The sequence below is a fragment of the Microcebus murinus genome, chromosome 28 (assembly GCF_040939455.1).
Source record: "Microcebus murinus isolate Inina chromosome 28, M.murinus_Inina_mat1.0, whole genome shotgun sequence".
In the NCBI taxonomy this organism is placed as follows: domain Eukaryota; kingdom Metazoa; phylum Chordata; class Mammalia; order Primates; family Cheirogaleidae; genus Microcebus; species Microcebus murinus.
In genome coordinates, this window is record NC_134131.1 from 9549986 (window position 1) to 9571950 (window position 21965).

A 21965-nucleotide genomic window follows, 5' to 3' on the forward strand; every position below is an offset into this window, starting at 1 on the left:
AAAGGGTCTAGAGAAGCCTTCTAGGAAAAAAGAAAAGAATTTGAACTTGATTTTGAAAAATGAACATAACTTTCCTGGGCATAAGCAGCAAGGTGCATTTTGAACATATATTTATTGTGTGCAAAGTCTAGAAACGTTTGTACTTTACACTGGTACTTATAGTTTGGTTTGGGGATTATTCCAGTCTTTGAACAAAATAAGTCTCATACTTTCTTATTGAAAGAAAGCATTCAGAAATGCATAGCTCTTTGCTATTTCTGCACCATCCAAGCACATAATCAGTGGACTCAAATCATTGAACCTGTTATAGATCAATATGGGTATTACCCAGTCATGTGTGGTACCAGCTGTGTGATACTTATGCAAGATAGGCCATGTATGGGTTCATAATGGGTCAGGAAAGCAAAAACAACTAGTCCTTTGCCAGAGATAATTTGAAAATCAGGACTGTAAGTTGTTCTTTATTTGCCTACATAGCCATGTTAAGAAAGTTCTATCTACATTAGCAATACCAACCTGTTTCTCATGATTAATGTATTTACAAAATCATCATTGCCTGTTTCTAAATATATTATTTCATTACAGTGCAGAAAAAAATGTTAACTTTGTGACATTAGACAGGCTTCCACAGTGACAGCAGCATAAAATAGATATAGGAGGAACAAAATGTGAGCAAAGGAAAAGGGTGGTCCAAAGACGGTTGGAACAAGAAGAAGGAGAGGAGAAAAAGGGAGATGTCAAGCAGTCTGTGTCTGGAATTTGTTGGTACCATAACTGATAATAATGAAATAGGAGAGCCCATGTTTTCACTTCCTAACAATCCACAGAATATTAGTCTTTAATGGGAAATTTTGTCCAGAAACTGAAACAGAATCTATTTTGTATTATCATTTTTTGTTAACTTTTTTATTTTGTTTTCGTTGTGGTGTTGTTTCCTGTTGTTCTTATTTGGAAGATGTTCTTAATTTTGGACATTCTGTCTTCTCATTTCAGATGACTACACGCTGCATGGCCCAATTTTTATTCAAGAACCAAGTCATATAATGTTCCCTTTGGATTCGGAGGAGAAAAAAGTGAAGCTCAATTGTGAAGTGAAAGGGAATCCAAAACCTCATATCAGGTTTGTTGATTTAAAAGCATGCGTTTCCATGCATATAGTTTCTATTACTAAAATCAACAACTACCTATAGAGTACTGATTACATAAATAGCTTTTAGTTCGGCATTATCACATACCCTAGAAGTCTTTAGGAGATGATGGTTTCATGAAAAGTTAAGTGCTCATCCTCTGTTTTTGGCAGTACTGGGAATTAAATATTCTGATTGACCTTCTCATTGAAAATTTTAACAATTCCTAATAACATATTTTTAGTTAAAAAAACACCATTTAAAAATGTATCAGTAAACTAGTATGAAAATAAAATATTCAGAAGTCTAAAAGTAAGTGGGTTTGGAAACCAGAGAGCTGGACAGTAAAGGCAGTTTTCACATTGATGAGCTACATATATAAATTGAGCTTTGGTTTTCATAGCCTCACAGTCCCTGGGGTCACAAGACAAAGCAACCAACAAGAAACTTAACTAGCAAGAGAGTGTAACATGAGAACGCCTCCCAGAATAAATCTGGGATCTAAAGGCTACATCCCTACATTAGATATGAATGAAAAATAAGCTTGCCATTAAGAAATAAGCCTACCTTACCAAGACACTGTAAAGTATATGCGATTGCCTATTTCAAACCTCAGGTCTGCGTGGTTTTAATAGCAGATGAGATACAGCTGAAAAGAAAATTACTAAACTGCAAAATAGGTCTGAAGAAATCATCCAATGGCAGCAGAAAGAGACGAAGTAAAACGTTTAAGAGAGAGAGAAAGAGAGAACACATATCTAATCAGAGTTTCAGAAAGGCAAGAAATAACCAGGCAGAGGCAATATTTAAAGAGAAGGCTAAGAATTTTCCAAACCAATTAAAACTCCCATGATACAGATTTAGCAAGCCCAATGAACTTCAAGCAGTGCAAATAAAAAATGAAGCCTCATCTTTAGAATAGTGAAATAGCAGAACACCAAGTCAGAGAGACAATCATAAAAATAACCACTGCTGTAATACAGATAACCTTCAAAGAACTGACAATTCAACTGGCAGCTGGTTTCTGAATAGCAGCAAAAAAGCAAGAGAGAAAAGATAGACTCTTCAATATGGCGAGAGAAATTAATTGTCAAATTTATAGATAGCAGAAATATTTTTAATAAAGTAGAACACAACCAATGTTTTCACGCAGACGTAAACTGAAGTTTTTGACTCCAGCAGAACTTCACTAAAGGAAATCGTTTTTAATATTTTATCTTTATTGCGAAGGCAGCACATGAAGTTGAAACTAAAGGAAATTCTAAAAGACATACTTTAGGTAGAATAAAACTGGTCCCAGACAGAAGATCTGAGATATAAGAAGAACTGATAAGTAAAGCAAGTTGATTGCGCTAAACATTAAAAAGAATACTGTCTTCTGAAGACAAAAATAAGAAAAGTTAAAATTCATGGCAATAATAGAAATAAATTGAAAAGAGGTATGCTGGACAATGGATTATGTTTAAAGAGATAAAATAAAATTAGACCCCTACCTCACACCATACACAAAAAATCAATTCCAGGTGGATAGAAGACCTAAATAGGAAATTTACAACACTTTTAAAGGAAAATAAGGAATACATATTTTTGAAATTAGGGGAGGAAAATATTTCTTAAATGTGAAAGAAGAAGTACAATTCATAAAAGAAAATGTTTAACTTTATTAATATTAAGAACTTCTGTTCAATAGAATATGCTGAGATAAGCAGAATTACAAACTACAAAACCCAAGAGAAGAAATATATTTTTAGTATATTTGTCATTGGTAAAGGATTACTGTCTAGAATATTTAAAGAATTCCCACAAATCAAAGTATAAAAAACAAGTTACCCAATGGAAACATTGGCAAAGCACTTGAGCAGGTACTTCTAAGAAAATGAAAACCAAATATCCAGTAAACATATAAAAAGATTACCAATCTCTTTAGTGAACAGAAACATACAATTAAAACTAAAGCGGCTGGGAGGCCGAGGCGGGCGGATTGCTCAAGGTCAGGAGTTCGAAACCAGCCTGAGCGAGACCCCGTCTCTACCAAAAATAGAAAGAAATTAATTGACCAACTAAAAATATATATACAAAAAATTAGCCGGGCATGGTGGTGCATGCCTGTAGTCCCAGCTACTCGGGAGGCTGAGGCAGGAGGATCGCTTGAGCCCAGGAGTTTGAGGTTGCTGTGAGCCAGGCTGACGCCATGGCACTCACTCTAGCCTGGGCAACAAAGTGAGACTCTGTCTCAAAAAAAAAAAAAAAAAAAAAAAAACAAAAAAAACTAAAGCGGCATGCTTTTTCAAACCTGACCAGAAGGACACAAATTTAGAAAGACAGCCTGTTGGTGAAGGTGTGGAGCAAACAGAACCCTTGCATGTTGCTGGTAGGAATGTAAATTGGTAAAAGCCACTGTGAGAAAATAGGTAGTCTCTAGTAAAGCTAAAGAATACACACACCCTGTGACCCAGAATGTATAAGTATGCTCACGGTACATTTGTAAATAAACATACCCTGGCATCTTCATACAAGGTAACCCCAGTGCAGTAATAAAAATGAATGAATTACAGCTGCCACAATATGGGTGGGTCACAGGCACATACATCTGAGTAAGTAGAGCAAGCCACAGCAGAATGCACGCTCTATGGTTATTTATACAGCTCAAAAGCAGGTGAGATGGAGTGGTTATTGAAGGTGTAGAGGAGGTAAAACCTAACTCTTTTGGGCTTTTTAAGCTGGGCCTGAGGATTAAATTCAACATAAAACAGATCAAAAGAAGAAAAGCATACACATTTATTTAATACAACTTTTACATGGCAAGGGAGCCTTCACAAGGAAATCAAGACCTAAAGATGCAGTTATCAGCCAGGCATGGTGGCTCACGCCTGTAATCCCAGCACTCTGGGAGGCCGAGGCGGGAGGATTGCTTAAGGTCAGGAGTTCGAGACCAGCCTGAGCAAGAGTGAGACCCCGTCTCTACTAAAAATAGAAAAAAATAGCCAGAAAAAATTAGCCGGGCATGGTGGCACATGCCTGTTAGTCCCAGCTACTCGGGAGGTTGAGGCAGGAAGATCGATTGAACCCAGGAGTTTGAGGTTACTGTGAGCTTGCCACAGCACTCACTCTAGCCTGGGGGACCAAGCAAGAATCTGACTCAAAAAAAAAAAAAAAAAAGATATTTATATACTGAATTGGACAGAGAATAATAAATTGTGGAAAAGTAACTAAATTATGTGGGGAGCCTAGAAGAAAATATTTTAACAAAGTCTGTATAGAATTTTCTTTGTCTTAATTTCCCATCCTTGATAATAAAAATATTACTTTCCTTCTAGTATAGGAAGGGCATCTTTCACATGAGAATTTTATCTCCTGCTTTTTAGAAACAGAACGAAAATCATAGTGATCTCCTCGCCCTTGCTGTTTTGCAAGTATGTTTAACTCAAAATAGTCCGTATGCCAGTGTGGCATATTTTGGGGTAACATGTTCTAAACTCCTTCAGAGGATACCAACATACATGATAAATTCATAAAATAAAGTCACAGGGATGAAAAAGCCAAAATTAAAGATTATAATTAACCATTGAGAAGGAAGTAATTGCAATCAAAGTAGACACAGCAGACTTCAAAATTAATAATAAACTAAAACATATTCATTCATTCATTCATCAAACATATCATCTTTCATCCAGCAACCCTCACCAGTGTTTAAACTGTGAATTCTAGGGTACAACATGGAATTGGGTCCAGGATTACCCGGGGTGGAAAATAGCAGAATTTCCACTCAAGATTCAACCTAAGCAGCTCCACCTTGAACTGGGGTATATATTAGGACTCTGAAAAATGTGTCATCCGGGAAAAGTATTTAAACCACTACATTAAGTAGCTACAATGTATCAAGCACCTGGCTAGGTTGGAAGTATTCAAAGATTGATAATAAACTATAACATATTCTACTGGTGTAATTGGGGACTGCCTAGCTGTGGAGGTAGTTGGAGCACTATGATGTAAATGCAAGTGAAGGATGACCAAGTTTTAGGGCATCCTGGAGGATAGAAAGTCTAATTCGGAATGGGGAGGGCAGGTACCAGTGAAGGTTGCACAAAAAAGGAGGTATTTTAACCTAGGTGGAGGGTGAATGGTGTTTTGCCACAGACATAAGGAAAGAAAGTGCATTCCAGAAAGTAAGGAAACAGTAACCCTCCAATGGACCCAGTAATTAGTGTGAACACATAATTTATCATCCCAAACAGGACACTTTTGAGAGTAAAAGGCCACTGTTAATAATTATTCTAGGACAGCAGATATAAACCCTGCACTGTCTTGCGTAAGCCAGAATGGTTATTCTCCCTATAATATAGTAAACTCCAGGCTAACTCAGAGATTTTTAAATGCTGTATGCAGTAAAGAATGCAAGAGACAAAGGGTTCCTAGATACATAAATGATGAGTTAGCTGGTCCCAGTTTTTAGTGCATAGCCAAGTGTAAGTTCAGATGTTAGCCATAAATGAAAACAAATTTTGCAGCAGAATTTGGCAAGTTGCTGCTTTGTTTTTCCCCAAACTGTGACCTTTAATTAACATTGCTTTTGTAACACTGTGTTTCTAGACATAGGGCTTGCCTTGTTATTTAAAACAAGCAGTGGAACAGAAACCTATTATGTTTTTAGAGATTGCCAGGAAAAGCTGAGTGGAAAACTTTTAATCAAATGCACTAGCAATTCATTGCAGCATGCTTTGCTTGTCTTTATACCTTGGGCAGTTTCCCTGTAACATAATAGCAGACTGGTACCTGGAAGGTAAAAAATCCCTCTTATTGAAGGAAAGTGCAAGAGAAAGAATGGAGAGATCAGGTATTTTCAAACACCTTTCTGGCTGAACTTTTTCAGTCTTCGGGCTGACTTTGAGGGGAAAGAACAAGTAGGAGAATTCCAAAGTGAGCTCTCTGTGGGGATCTTCAGCATTAGGTTTTCCCCTCAGACAGGGCAACTGACCTCTCTTCTTTGTGTTTTTTCCCTCTACTGAGCCTTCTCTTTTCACTGTTTCCTGCCCCTAGATTTTGAAAGGATTGACCCAGACCCAGGAAAATTTAAGAAGTTTTGATTTGTGCCAACTTCCCTTGAATTAAAGTTCCCTAAGGACACATGACATTACTTAATGCACTCAGCATCCCTTTCCAGACAAAAGAAACGTTCAAGTACTTGGCTGGAGTACTTTTGCTGTGAGGTTTATATTCAACTGACTTGTCTGAAAACAAATTCCAAGCCACAAAGGCCCTGCCTCTCCCTTAGTGCCAGGTTGAAACAGTTAACAAAGAAAGAGGGTTTAGCTACAGCAGATCCCATAGATATCTTCCCAGCAAAGCCACAAAATTGTGCCTTCCAGAGCTTCACAATGTCAGTGTTTGGGTTGTGTATGGCCCCACTCTGGAGAGAGCTGGGTCAAGGTTTCCCAGGGGATTCAGAAATCAGCGTATGAGACTCACAAATGTCTCTTGGCCCTTGAGAAAATCTCTGTTTGCTTCAAATGAGCATTGCCTCTTTATTACCAATACTTAAAAGATTCCTCAAACATCGAAAGTGGAGTGTGCATTTTTCAAGAGTGTTTCAGTGTGCCACGAGAGAAGGAATGCAATGCAATCCACATTCAACTGGAATGAACAGTGACTGCACTGCAATAAAACTTGGTATAGTGCTTTGTAATAGAGACTCAACTGCATTTCACAGAAAGCACTTTATTTTCTAAATAATCCCCTTTCCTTTGCTATTTGTATGTAAAAACAGGCAGTAAAGCAGATTAATGGACTTTCTGCGCAGCGTTTTGGTTGAGATGACTGGTGTAGACAAACCTGCAGAGGGGTTCTCATTATCTCCACAACCACTTTTCTAAAAAGACTTACATGGTCCCATTCCAAAATTCCACACTCTGCTTGCAGCCCATATTATATTGCAATTTCCTCTTTGAGTTCTTAGATTTGTCATATTAAATTGCTCTACTATCATTTGGAGTGAGAGTTATGGCCGAGACGTGATCAGCTGACTCAAAAAAAAAAAAAATAGTGTCTAGGGCAGGCAGTCAGTTCTAGGGATTCATGTGCATATAGGGCTGCTAGAATATAACCCAGCCGTTCTCTCTTTATCGCTTATTCCTTGCTTGTCTGTGTCACAGCACAGAGAGAATTACTGTGGAGCCTAAAAACATTGTCAGTTTTTATACCCACCTTCTTATGAGCAAACACATAGAGAGCTATCTCCTATTTCTGTTGGGCCGCAGAAATGTACAGCCCGTGTGGGGGAGAGACGACCGCTCAAAAAGACTCAGAGTCCAGAGACTTGATGCAAGAGCAAGAGGATTTATTTTCCAGCGCAGCGCAGGGGCAAGCAGCACCACCGAGCTAGGGAAGCTGCCGCCCCGGCCTTTTTTTCCTTAGGATTTTTATAGGCAGAAACCGCACGCAGGTGGCTAGGGATCACAGGGTGGGGGGAAATTCCATGGGCTTTGACCTTGCACAAACATGTACCAGATGGGCTAATATCGGGAACTTCTAATCTTGGTCAATAATTTCCAAGGACTAACGGCAAGCGGTTTTTGGGAAGTTACAGAGTGGCGCCGGCGGGGGAGGGAGTAGGGTTGAGCGAGCGGCGCCAGCGGGGGAAGGGAGTAGGGTTGAGCAAGCGGATTTTACAGAAGCAGAACAGCGGGTTAGATTTTTCTCCACATTTCATGCTTCTAGCCCACCTTTCTCACTCCTCTTGTTTCTAAATTTTTGTATCTCAAAGACATAGATGTGAATAAGCATATGCTGCTTTGCTGTGATGTGGCTACAATGCTTCATAAATTGTGTGTGCTTGAAAATGTCCAGCAAAGAAGTAAACTATTTAGTCAATTCAACAAGTATTTATGGACCACAGTGAGAGTGTTCAATTCTAGATGGCTAACGTGAGAATACATAAGGGCTTTAGGCAAATGATCTAAAGCCGAAGGCAGAATTTCTACCTAAAGGAACAGGGAAAATTCTAGGAGATTGGATGAAACTTTGATTAATTTTCACTAGTAATATCCAAGAAGACTTCATTGGAAGAGGTGTCATTGAAAATTGGCTTTGAAGTGGGAAAGAGGTCCCACAGAAAGAAAGACTTACTCTTCTGGCTGGGTGAGGTGGCTCACGCCTATAATCCTAGCACTCTGAGAGGCCGAGGCAGGAGGATAGAATGAGGCCAGGAGTTCAGGAAAGACTTAACTCTTCTATACATTTGCTTTTGTTGATACCAGATATCCAAAACCTTGAAACTAACTGGCTTGCATTTTTTTTGCCATTTAAATCCTTTTACATTATGCACACACAGCCATAGTGCCCTAGAATATTATAAGAGGTTGCACAATGAGTGTGCATGTGCACACACACAAGTATTTAAATGGTGATTTTTACTATTTGAAGGGATAAAAATGAATGTCTCTCATTCTTTACACCTGTTATAGAAGTGGATCAATTTCCTTTGTGCTACAGTGTTTCCTTACTTTTTGATCTTCCAAGGTGAATGCTAGGTATGCGCGACTCCTGATAATACACAAACTTCAACTATGCTATCTTCCTTACCTGATATTCTGTGTTAGGATTTGTGGAGGGTGAGGGTAAAAACTAAGATAGATAGTCATTGAGTTATATTAGCTCCAAAGTTCCTAAGTATTTAAATGACTTCCTGGTAGCCTGTTTGGTTAAGATAAGCTCTCACTTTTTGGAATGTTCCTGGCTACAGAAACAAACAAAAATTTAGATCTTATCACTATAGTCAGCTCTGCTGCTGAAATGTGTTGAGTCCTGCAAACATTATTTTATTCTGCTAAATACTATTGCCAGATACACAGATGATCTAAGTAAATAAACAGAAGGACAACAAAAATCTTTCTTTGCCTGAGTTGCCTAATGGCCTGATCTGCAGTTTACTGGGAGGGCTGATTGATGTTTGAGTACCAGTGGCTAAGGAGAGCTTCAAAGTGATCCACGGTTAAGACAAGTTTGGTCCCTAAGACAGCTCTAGATCGATAGAGTTCCTCTGCTTTGCAGTCAGGCATTTCTGTCATATTAAGGACCAAATCAAAGCAACTCTGCTTCAATTTCATCAAATACTCAGCAATCTACCTGAAAATGGTATATTCTGTGGTCTGTATGGGCCTATTTAAAGAATGACTGAAAACTAGAAAAAGAACTTTTACGGAGGAGCCCTATTTGAAGAAATACACAAGGTGCTATGGGAAATCTATGTCCCCCACCCCACCAAAAACAGTGAAGTGTTGTAGCAACATAGTCACCAAAAGAGGTGTTAACATTTTAATATCATTGTTTACTTTAAAGGACATGCTCTTTCCATTAGCATTTATGATGTCACCATTGCTGGGTAGAGCATTTCTAATTTTTATATTATGCTTTAAAAAAAATGGTATGCCATGCTATTTATAGTTTTTGTATATTTTAGACAATTCAGAAATATTGATTAATATTACAAGGCTTTATCTACTGGCATTTTTATACTATAGGTGGAAGTTAAATGGAACAGATGTTGACATTGGTATGGATTTCCGCTACAGTGTTGTTGAAGGCAACTTGTTGATCAATAACCCCAATAAAACCCAAGATGCCGGCGCCTACCAGTGCGTAGCAACAAACTCGTTTGGAACAATTGTTAGCAGAGAAGCAAAGCTCCAGTTTGCTTGTAAGTAGCAATTATATTATGCTGCAAATGTTACTTTGAGTTTTTGTGCCAATGTTACCAATGCAGCTCTAAAACAATTTCTTTTTAAAAACCCAACAGATTTTAATATTTTATATATGATCTTCTTTACCCTTTCATCGTATTTGGCAAATAAATTATTTGTAGGATAAATTGTAAAGCTAAGTGGGAAGATATATGCTTCTGCTTTTGTGAGAACTGACGTAGTTTGATTATATAATAATTTGGTTGTATATGCTTAATACACATAAATATACACACTGAAATTTGTACATGTATAAATTTATGTATACAACAAACATATTTTAAATATTTTAAATAGAATGTGTATAAGCAAGCAATTGAACTGCCAGTTAATTTAGTAGTCAATAAGTAAAGCATTTTAAACATAACACTCAGAGTTGGAAGAAAAACCCTAGGTAGTTAATTAATCCTATAATTCTCTAATTATTTGTTACTTCATAGAGTAGAAGAAATTTTAAAACAACTACAATAATAGCAAAAAGTAGAAACAAAATGTTAACCACCTTTTGTGTTTCCAATGTAGAACATTTAAAAAACAAATTACCATTTCTTAAAACCACCATTTAATAAAAGTCCATGAATATATGAAAGAAAGTGGAATTTAGAAATAACACGTTGAAAATAAAATCCACAGGCAAGAGCAGTAAGCACACATTTGAGTATAGACGCTTTTGAGGATGGATGTTCAGCTGCATTTTTAGGAGCTTATGTATATGCATATGACTATATATCTCCATGTGTGAAATCCCAACTCATATAGCAGTGCATTAATGTCAAAGGTTTCATAATTACAAAATCTGTTGGCAGTAACACTGTGGAATATTCTCATTAACAAAATCCTCTCCGGGAACTCAACATCAAATACACCTAATATCCAGTGCTTAATCTATTATTGCCGTTTGGTGGCATTTTTATTAGTTGAGAAATGGATTTTCTAAGTATTATGTATATATGGGATTCCAGGATTATTTTGTTTGTGAATGTCTCCTGAGATCATCTTCTAAATATTGTTAGGTGTGCAGAATAGTAGGAGGATGATATGTCTGATTGAGTGCAAAAAAACCAAAGTGTTTATTTCTCTTATTTTAATCCAAGTCATAGCTATATTTATTTTTTAGTAATGACAGATTAATTTTGCTGCATTCATTGTCAGAAATCATCACAGAATCATGGGCTTTCAGGGTAGAAAAAACAATCTCAGTATTCAATAAACCTTTTAGGTCTTTAATTTTTGGATATCATAGTGCAGGAAATTTTTAACAACAGTAACACCAAAAAATGGAGATGGAAATGGCATTATCCAACTTTGATTTGTCTAACTTACATTTAAAAAACAAATTACTATTCATCCGACATACTTTGTACATTCAAAAAAAAAACAAATTACTTACCCTTAAGATTATCCTTTTGTAAAAGCCTAGACATTTTTCTTACCAAAACATCAGAAAAACAGAATCTCATATTTAACAACAGTCATTTAAATATTAAAATAGTTTATTTAACCTGAGGGAAAGCTCTGCCACTCACTTTGCAGTGTGTCGGCCTCACGGCCACTATTTGAAATCCACATCGCTCCATCCTTCTTCTTGTGTGATGGGGGCATTCCCACCACTCTTAAAATCCTCCGCTGAGAATCACTTAGCTTGAAAGTTTTTAGTGGCAAAGAGTTCACCTGTTCAGCACAAACATCCTGGCCCACAATGGACTGCTCTTGTTGTTGAAAAATACAAAAACAAATGTGCCACTTTCGTAAAATTGAGCCAAATGCCTAAATTTCTATCACTTTCACTCCCAATTCTTACTGTATGAGGCTAGTTCAGCTTCATGTATGTGAAAACACGATCGTGTCTCTTGTCCCATAATTCTTTTTTCCTTTTAATTCTTTTTTGTGTACCTAGTCCGCAACCATCTTCTTCACAACGCACTCAATTATGTTAATTCATCAATTAAATCATGCTCTTATGGAAACGTACACCTGTACGTTTCTTAGAAATTCTATACCTATGTCTTGACCTTTGTAAAGAACACTGGAAATACTAGTGTCCCATGATGTGAACTTCTTTTTCAATTAATAATATTCATTTTTTAAAGCACTAGCTCCATACTGTAACCTTATTTTGAACATATAGTCATGTAAAATCTGAGAGTTGATTTTACATAAGTTTTTATTAATCCAGAGCTACCCAGCCATGTTATTTTATTAAGCTAAATTCAGAAGATTATATTTACCCCTAATAAATTTACCTTCTGAGCAGTGACCCTTTGTTTCAGCATATTTGAAATTGTTTTAAATCTTTTTCTTTTAATATGACATATTGATTGTCCTCCTAGTTTAGTGTCAGTGGAAAATTTGATAAGTGTGTCTACATTCAAATAATTGATACAACGTGTTGACCAGGACAGGGCAGCATGCCACTAGAGAATTTCCACTAAAATGAGATTAAACCTTTAATTTAATATTGTTTGGACACTCTCGTTCAACCAGCTATATATTTAGCCAAATATACTGTAATTGAACTTTGATCTCCCCTATTGTTTTTAAAGTAGTGAGAATCTTTGCTAAACACTTTGCTAAAATCAAGATGTATTGTTTCTACAACATACACTCCTACCTGGTCTCTCTGCATCTTCTTAAGACTTTATTTAACTGTTTATCATAAAACAGCCAGACTAATCCTTTAAAAATGTAAATTAGATCATTCCGTTTTCCTGCTTTATGCCTTCTACTGCACTTAGAATAAATCTCAAATTCATTACCACGGTCTCATTTTAATTTCACAAAAACGACAAAACTATTTTTTGCGCCAAAGCCTCAATACTTTTGTTCCTTCTGCCTGACATGCTTTTCTCCTGATCTTTCACATAGCTGACTTCTTATGATCCTCAATTCTCAATTTCAGTATGACCTCCTAAGAGGAAGTTGCCATATCACCCTAACATAACAAGCAATTCCTGTCATTTCTCCTTCCCTCTTCTGCCTACCTTCCTTCAGCCCTCTACTTTTACATAACAACACCCTTCTATTTAATTTGTCAGGATTTAATAAAACCTGGAGTGATTTTGGTTTATGTATTTTTTTCTCATTTGTTATTTGACTCCTATAATAGAATCTAAGTTAAAAAAGAGCTGAGACTATCTCATCCATCCTCATATCTCCATAGTCTATAACAGTTTATATGTATGAATAAAGGGATTCCTTTATTAAGTGCCTATGATAAAACAAAGAAAATATATGTATAAGGTTAATTTGGGGATGATGTATTTTTAAACCCACATCGTTTCTATTCTAGTTATTGTCTGGAGTTCAGCCTCTTGATCACCAATCTATAGTTTATAGACTTTTTCCCCTATTCTTTTTAAATTAAAAAAAAATGTATGGCTTGTATTCAAAAATCATTTTCAATTGGTTAGAATAAAATACTTTTCTTCAGTGAATAAAGGTGAAACAAGACAATGACATCTTTTGAATGTTACTGATTTCTTTTACTCCAAGCATTTTCATAATCATTAAGAAAAACAATGTTGCTTTTTGACCACACTTACTGCCCTATGCTATGCAAGTGAGAATATTTCATTTTTAATCGTATGATTTTATGGCTGAAAGGGACATTAAAGGTCTCCTGGCCTGACTCGTTTTAAAAAATGAAATTGAATATTGGAGTAACTGAATTATTCACTGTTATTACACAATTGTGAAATAAGTTGCAGAGCCAAGGAAATCCAGTCTTCAGCTCCCATTCCTGTACACCCTGGCTGTCTTCTGCTTTAGACTCACCTTAATTTATAAGAAAATGTCCCTTCACCTTTATTTAACATGTCACAGTTTTCAAATCTCATTTGTATGCTTTGTGTAATGCTACCCACACGATAGTCATATAAGGTAGACATTATTATTTCTATTTTACACTTCAAAAGTATTTTCATGCTGTTTTTGTATAAAGAATTTGGTGGTGTTTAAGATTAGCATTTATAAATAGAATCATTGCATAACTAAAATTTCTAGTTAAGTAAAGATGATGATTCTCAGAACCTGCTCCTCTTCCCACTTTTTTCCAGTTAACATATTTAGAATAGAAATCCTTCTTTGATTACATAGGGATAGCATGATTTAAGTCCCTCTTGATGAGATATGGACATTTTCATAAGCATAAATTATTGTGATGTAATTTGGAGCATATTTTGTTTTTCAGTCCCCCTTCAGTATTAAACTACCGCTAATCACTTGCCTACTGTCACTTAGCCTGTTACCAATACCCCTTCTGCCATTTAGTCCTTCTGTTTCACCTATGGCTACAAAATTTGATTGACTGATTTACCCAGTGCGTGGCACTTAGCAACCTCACAATTGTTAAATGAATGAAAAATAAGAATTAGAAGGTCTTCCTGCAATGTGTGAGGCATAGGAATGAGGTGGGCCACTGAGTTCAACGGCTTTCTGATGGTCCTTTGGAGTGCTTTGGAGACAGGTGCAAGCATTTCCACCTTGGTGTTGTACAAAAGACAGTTGGCACCTTAATTCCTCATAAGTCTATGTGTTGGGGTGGGAGGCCTTAGCCCACATGAAAAAAATAAAAAAGATGCTCATGCATGGATCACTTGAAGTCAGGAAGTTCGAGACCAGCCTGAGCAAGCGAGACCCCATCTCTACTAAAAATAGAAAAAGTTGCTGGGCATGGTGGCACATGCCTGTAGTCCCAGCTACTAGGGAGGCTGAGGCAGGAAGATTACTTTTGCCTAGGAGTTTGAGGTGACAGTGAGCTGAACTGATGCCAAGGCACTCTAGCCCAAGCAACAGAGTGAGACTTTGTCTCAAGAAAAAGAAAAAAGAAAAGGAAAGAAAGCTATGTAATACTGTTTCTCTGTTCCTTTCTTCCTTTCCTCCTATTTCCTTCCCTGTTTTGCCTTCTTAAAATAAGAATAACATTTTCAAAAACTTTTTAATTGACACATAATAATTGTACATATTTATAGGTTACAGTGTGATATTTCAATATCTATATACATAGATTGTGCAATTATTCAATCCATTCCTCAAATAATTATCATTTCTTCATCCCCGGAACATTCAAAATTGTCTGCAACTATTTGAAAATATAGGCAATTGTTATTAACTATAGTCACCCCACAGTGCTATAGAACTTATTCCTCCCATCTAGCTGTAATTTTGTATCTGTTAACCAACCTCTCCCTATTGTCCTACCTTTCCTAGCCTCTAGTTACCACTATTCTACTCTCTACTTCTGTGAGATCCACTTATTTACCTTCCACATGTGAGTGAGAACATGCGGATATTTGCCTTTCTGGGCCAGGCTTATTCCACTTACCATAATGTCCTTCAGGCTTATCCATGTTGCCACAAGTGAGAGAACTTCATTCCTTTTTATGCCTGCATAGTATTCCATTGTGGAACTATATACCACATTTTCTTTATCCACTCATTTGTCGATAGCCTGATTTCATATCTGGGCTGTTGTGGGCAGTGCTGCAGCAAACATGGGGGTGGAGATATATATCTCTTAGACATCAGGATTTCCTTTCCTTTCAGTATACACCCAGAAGTGGGATTGCTGCATTGTATGAATAACTACCATTTTTTAAAAAAGCTTAGGGGTGTAGTTGATAAGAGCACAACCCTCAGAGTCTGATGCCTCGATTCAAATTTTGCTTCCTCCTGTAGCTTCATGACCTGGAACAGGGCGCTTCTTTCTGCCTCAGTTTCTTCACCCCTAAACATCTAAAAATGAGATTAATAACTATATAACTGCAAAACTCCTAGACCACTGTTTAGCAACACAGTAAGGGCTTAATAAATGTTACTTACCATAACTTTTATTACTCTTTGATGGATATTCTGCTCAGCATTCTGGAAGCGTTATTCCATTTAGAGCTCCACACACCCAAGGAAATATAGATATTCCTTTTATTTCGTAGGCGAAGAACCTGAGGACTAGTGCAGTGAAATCACCTTCATCAAGGATGCAGCAGTGGGAGGAGGGGATTAGGTCGCCTAACTCTGAGCAGATGCCCCCTCCATGGCATTTGAAATGTACGGCTCCCCCGTGCCACTTAAGACTACCCTTTCCTTATGGAATTTATGTGCAAACCATAGGCTTGGGTGGTTGGTAAAAAAAATATTTCCTTTGTAGACAAGCTTGGACTTTCCACTGTGCTTACAACCTTTGATATAGTAAATATACATCATCATACATTTTTTTTGTTTTCAATTTTAGTTAGAGGCATTGTTGATGCCCTCATACTGTTGATTTACTGTTAACATCTAAAAGCATAATATTGTGTACCACAATTATGCCTACATTTGTGACTCTAATTTTAATATAATTGGTTTCAGGTTCCATAATGAGAATAATTAATAACAATATTTCTGCTCTAAAAGTTAAGATGCAAATTTCCAATTTATTGCAAGCAGGCCGTAAAACATTTTGAATATTGATATTTTATGGTAAATAACAGTGGTTGGTAAACTGTTTATCCCCAAGCAGTAAATGACATATTTTTGTGAGTTTGTTGCTCCCCTAGCATTCCTCCCCCACATGTGAAAAACATGCACTTCAAATGTAGGTTATTATGAAGAGCATCCAAGAGAATAATGTAATAACTCCAGATTTTAGCTTGTCAAACTGATTGCTCTATAAACATTGTTTGGGGCCTTCTTCCTGGAAGTTCAGCTGTTTTATAACTGTTCAGATTTGCAAAAACAAAAGATTTAAGCTATTCGTCATCTCAGGTTCTGAATAACTATAATTCATATGTAAGTACCTCCAAATTTTTCATGGTAAGATTAAATCATTTAATAAACTCCAGTTACCTGCTTGCTGTAGGACACTGGCTTCATCTTACCATGGGAAAAGCAGTGTTATTCTGGAAGAAACAATGGGTGACACCTATGTTGGTAACATCTCTTTTGATACTTAAGATGGGAAAAGACGTTGGACTGATACACCATGCTTACCCTGCATAGCTCCCTCCTGAGCTTGTATTAAGGGAAAGGACATAGAGGAGGGAAGGTAAAAAAAAAAAAAAAAAGAAAAGAAAAAGTAAAAGAAAGACAAAGAAAAATGGAGATGATAAGTGAAGGGGAGACCTTACATAAAAAAGCCACTCTGTTTTGGCCTTCCTCCGACCTCAAGCAATGTTATCTAGGAGAGTAAAGCAATTCGATAAACCAATCCGTTCTGAGCTTAATATCAGTTAGCTTTATCAGTTAAATGGCAGCCAACATTTTTTATGGTGAAAATGTCAAATGAATGAACAGCAACTGATTAGACAGACTCATTTTGAAAAAGGTCTTTCTTATGACAGCTACAGTAAGCCTTGTCTGAGTTCTTAACTGGGGGTGGTAGTGGTGGTGGTGGTGATAGAAAAATGTATTATACTGAGAATGTTGTACAGTAGTCACATCAGGGATTTGGGCAACATGGTTTTTGAGCCCTGATCATTGCTTCTCTTCACTGTAATTTTCAAATGTTCAATTACTGATACTGATTTTCAAATGTTCAATATTCAATAACTAGCTTAACCTTTATAGCCAAAGAGTCAAATGTGCAATCAGAACAATATCCGGGAGTTTGACAGACGGCTGAATCCATGACCGACTTGACTAATTTTTAATTAGGAAGGCTATTGAAATAGACAGAGTTTTGTTTCTGAGCAATAAAATGTTAATAGATGACCGTTTGGGTAAATAATTAATGAATATTTAGATCAATTAAAACTTAGTCAACTTTAAGAACATTGAACGGCACAACTGAAAATATCAGTGGAGGACTGTGATCTTCAATAAAAGAGTGAAGTATTTTTTTTTTAATCTGAATAGGATTCAACCCGAAATTTGGTGAGTTTTTAAAATAATGCTTTTAGTAGGTAGTTTCTGCCACCGAGTGTACTGGTATACCAGAAAGACATCAATGGTGACCATTGGCATCTGTTGAAAATCCCATAATGTAAATCTTAAGAGCTGTTAAAGGGTAGATTGCTAGTGAGGTGTAGCTAGTAGCTGATTAGGAAGATCTCCCTTCAGTCATCCTGCAGTGTAGTTTGAGCTTTGTGTGACTGACAAAAAGTAGTTTGTGCTTTAAGACAATCAATGAAGCATAGAGATTTTTCAAAATTCAAGAGCATCCTAACAAACTGGCAAACAAGACCCGATGGGGGTCCAAATAGGATTGACATGACAGGTCTTTAACGAAACACTGAGGTTAAAGAAGAGCAATTAATACTTTGTTCTTGCAATTAAATACTCTGCAATTAAAAACAGCCAAGTTACTAAAGTATCATTCCTTTTTGTTTCATTGTTGTGAACTCATAATTCAGTCAATAAATATTAAAATAATTTTTATTGTTTTTTTCAAGTTTAAAATTTTAGCCACTAGGGATTTGGTCAACAATCGAGTGTCACCATTCAGGGGAAAAGGAGGAGCACTTTACGAATGGGTTAAAATATCAAAATCACTCCAATCATATTAATATCCATTTCTTAAGAGTTTTAATTTGACAGGTTATGGTGCTATAGAACATATATATATATTCACTTATGGTTAACCAGAATCTAATTGACCAGCCATAGTGAGTTGAATAGTAATTGCTACACATTGAATGTTTATGTCCCTCCAAAATCCATATGTTGAAAACCTAACCACCATGTGATCATATTAGGAGGCAGGGCCTTTGGTGGCGATTAGGTCATGAGGGATCTTTCCTCAAAAATAGGATTGGTGCCCTTATAAAAGGTTTCTGAGACTCCCTTGACCCTGTGCCACATGAGGATACAGTAAGAAGATGGTGGATGGCTGTCTATGATCCAGGAAGTGGGCCCTCCTAGACACTATATCCGCCAGCACCTTGATCTTGGACTTCCCAGCTTCCGTATCTGTGATAAATACATTTCTGTTGTTTATATACCACCCAGTCTATGGTAGTGTGTTACAGCAGCCCTCATAGGCTAAGACAGCAACCCCCAAAAGATAGGTTTGCCTGGAAACTCTGAATGTGACCTTACTTGGAAAAAAAAGGATCTTTTCAGATGCAATTGGGAATCGGAGATGACGTCATCCAGGATGACCCTAAATCCAGTGGCACCTGCTTTCATAAGGGGCTGAGAAGAGGATACACGAAGAGAAGGAGATAATGTAACCACAGAGGTGGAGAAGGGTTCTCCCCCAGGAGCCTTCCAGTGAGCCCAAGTCTGACCCCTGGATTTCAGACGTCCAACCTCCAGATCTGAGAGAGAATGAATTTTCGTTGTAAGTCACTCAATTCGTAGTCACTTGTTTGCCCTTGGCCTGAGGAAACGAAAAGACCAACCTATGCACAGTTCTTCTCCTTTCCTTTCCTGACCGCTTTCTTTGATCAAAATAAATAGATAAATAAATAAGGCCACCGAGGGAATAAGCTCGAAATCTGGTGCTTTTGTAACTTAGCTGTATTAGGGTGAAAAATATTAAAGAGAGTTAATGCATGAACTGTGGGATTATCTGAGCAAGTGTTGTGTCATGCTAGTCATTTTCCCATGGAGAGCGTAACAGGGTTTTGAACTTTATTTAGGATGATTTGACCAAATAATGAAAATGGCAGCTGCAAAAAAAAATCAAAGAGTAACCTTTCTGTTTCCCGGGCACGTTTCTGCCTCTCGCTTGGAGCAGACCTCTGCGGGCCTTCCCCGAAACAGGTTGGATCGGCCCTTTGTCCGTAGGGCGATAATTTGAAGTGATGCAGAGTCGTCTGTTGGCCCTGCGACCCTCTCTCTGGACTTCTTCCTTTCTCTAGGTCATTTTCCCTGGGTTCAACCCCTTTGTCTGGCACTCAAAAGCCCTGGAAACTGGCTATTATCCCATTTAGAGTGTCTGACCTACCCGTGGCTGTGACTATTCCACTGTGGTCTCTCAAGCATTGTTATCGCTCGTGTTATGACATTTCTAGCCCCAGAAAGCTCCTGTGCTGGGAAGGCCCCGCATCTATCCTCTTCCCGGCCTGCACCTTTCCCCGAGTTGGCCCTAATGTACACAAGCCGTTTACCTTCTAGCCAGCGTCTATTTTATGCACCATGCTAGCTAGTTTTTACTTCCCAGGTATAATGTGCAATCCCTTTAGAGAACAAAGCGTGCTTTAGGGTTCAGGGGTTAAATCTCAAGTTCAAGGGCATCATGGAAAGAGGTGCGTGTGTGCTCTGTACTAAGCAATCTCTTCTAAATTTACCTAGCTCTTTCAATTGTCCCCTTGGCTTTGTACATGTTGTTTCCTTTATCTAGAATCACAAAAGGGCTGTGATCTTGAATAAGTTCCTATACTCCTGTCACCTTTAGTGCCTTCATCTATATTGAATGGGCATGATGATATTATGATATTATTTTAGAGTTATATAAATTAAACAGTGACCTTCAGAGTTTTGAGGGTTAACTATGCCCAGGAAATGTAGTTTCTATGTATGTGAACAGGCTTTTACATATTCAGGTATAGATGTACATTAACATATGAATGCTATGCTTTCTTTTCTCTTTTGTCTACTAGTGTTCTACTATTTATTATACTATACTATAATTACAGAGTATGGTTTGGTCTGGCTTACTAGTCTGTATACACTTCCAGAATTGGACTAGGTCCATGTTTTTATATTTTACTTGGTACTAGACATTGGTTCCTTGTACCTAGTAGATGTTCAAAGGTCAAACAGTTTGCACTTGCTTTATCTAGGACATTAAGTTTCATTTTACTCTAGCTGAACATTTATCCTACATAAAATTCAAGATCAGTAATTACAACCTGAGGTTTCTAATAAGATATTATTATTAATTAATTATTTTATCCTGTCAAGAACTTGTTAATTGCCCTATCTATCTGCATAATCAAGTACCCTTGGAAAATACTACCACATCATTCAGACAAATGTGTTGTAAAAAGTTGAGTTCCCAGTACTCAGTGTGGAGATTTTCTTTGTTTGCTTTTCCTTTTTCCCATAAATATTTAATGAGTATCAGCTAGATAGTAAGCACTGTGTTGGATGTGGAGAATACATCAATGAACTAGACAAATAAGAAGTTTACATCCAGCAGGGAAGACAGACATTGAACCAGTAACCGCAAGTGTGATGAATGCTCGGAAGGTGGAAGCTCTTGATTTCCAAGGAATAAAGGTTAGAATAAGCGGCAGCAGAGAGGGAATGAGAGATGGCCTGAGAGTACAGCTTGTGTATAAGGCAGTGTAGATAGATGTTCCAGGAGAGGGATGAGGTGGGAGAGTGCAGAGAGAAGCGCAAGACATCTCAAGAGAGGAGTAAACATACAGACGGGATGTGGCATTTATCCATTCGGACTTTTTTCTGTCTGCTCTGTGCTGGGCAGGTCAACCAAACCAGAACCGGTCCCACATCTTACACAGTCCGTGTTCTAGTGAGGGGGAAACACATTCATCAAGTCATCACACAAGAAATACGTGATCATCAGTCGAGATAAATGCTGAGAAAATGTGTGTGGCTCTATTTGTGACAAAGGAAGTGAACGCAGAGGGAGGGTGTTAAAGAAACCTTCCCTGAGGAAGTGACCGTACTTGAGATCCGAAGGATGGATAAGGATTTGAGAGGAAGCATTTTCTAGACAGAAAAAAAACACAGGGCGTGTAAAGGCACTGCGGTGGAACAGAGCATGGCACATCCAAGGGATTCAGAGAAGACCTGCTTGTGTGGCTGGAAGGCACAGAGCAAATCTGAATGCAGCAGAATAAAACACAGTGGCAGGAGGCCAGCATGGTGGCTCATGCCTATAATCCCAGCACTCTGTGGGGCTGAGGCGGGAGGATCGCTTAAGCCAGAAGTTCGAGACCAGCCTAGGCAAGCCTGCCTCTACAAATAATAATAATAATTAGCTGGGTGCAGTGGCATGCATCTGTAGTCCTAGCTACTCAGGAGGCTGAGGCTGGGGGATCCGTTGAGCCCAGGAGTTTTAGTTTACGATGAGCTATCATCGGGCCACGGCACTCCAGCCTGAGCAACAGAGACTCTGTCTCTAAAACAGCAACAACAAAGACGGTGGGAAGGAGGGAGAAAAGAGAAGAGTATTTGTACTCGCCCTGCATTTTATCTCAAGAATTCCTTG

At 37.7% G+C, this 21965-nt stretch overlaps 1 protein-coding gene across 2 annotated transcripts in view; it reads left to right on the forward strand.

Moving 5' to 3' along the window:
* The window catches only part of CNTN4 (contactin 4), an 872298-nt gene that overhangs the window by 573702 nt on the left and 276631 nt on the right, over positions 1-21965 (forward strand). For both annotated transcript variants that reach the window (XM_075998444.1, XM_075998443.1), the window contains 2 exons: positions 994-1120; positions 9644-9819. In XM_075998444.1, the coding sequence (XP_075854559.1) occupies positions 994-1120; positions 9644-9819 (303 nt within the window). The remainder of the gene's footprint in view (positions 1-993; positions 1121-9643; positions 9820-21965) is intronic.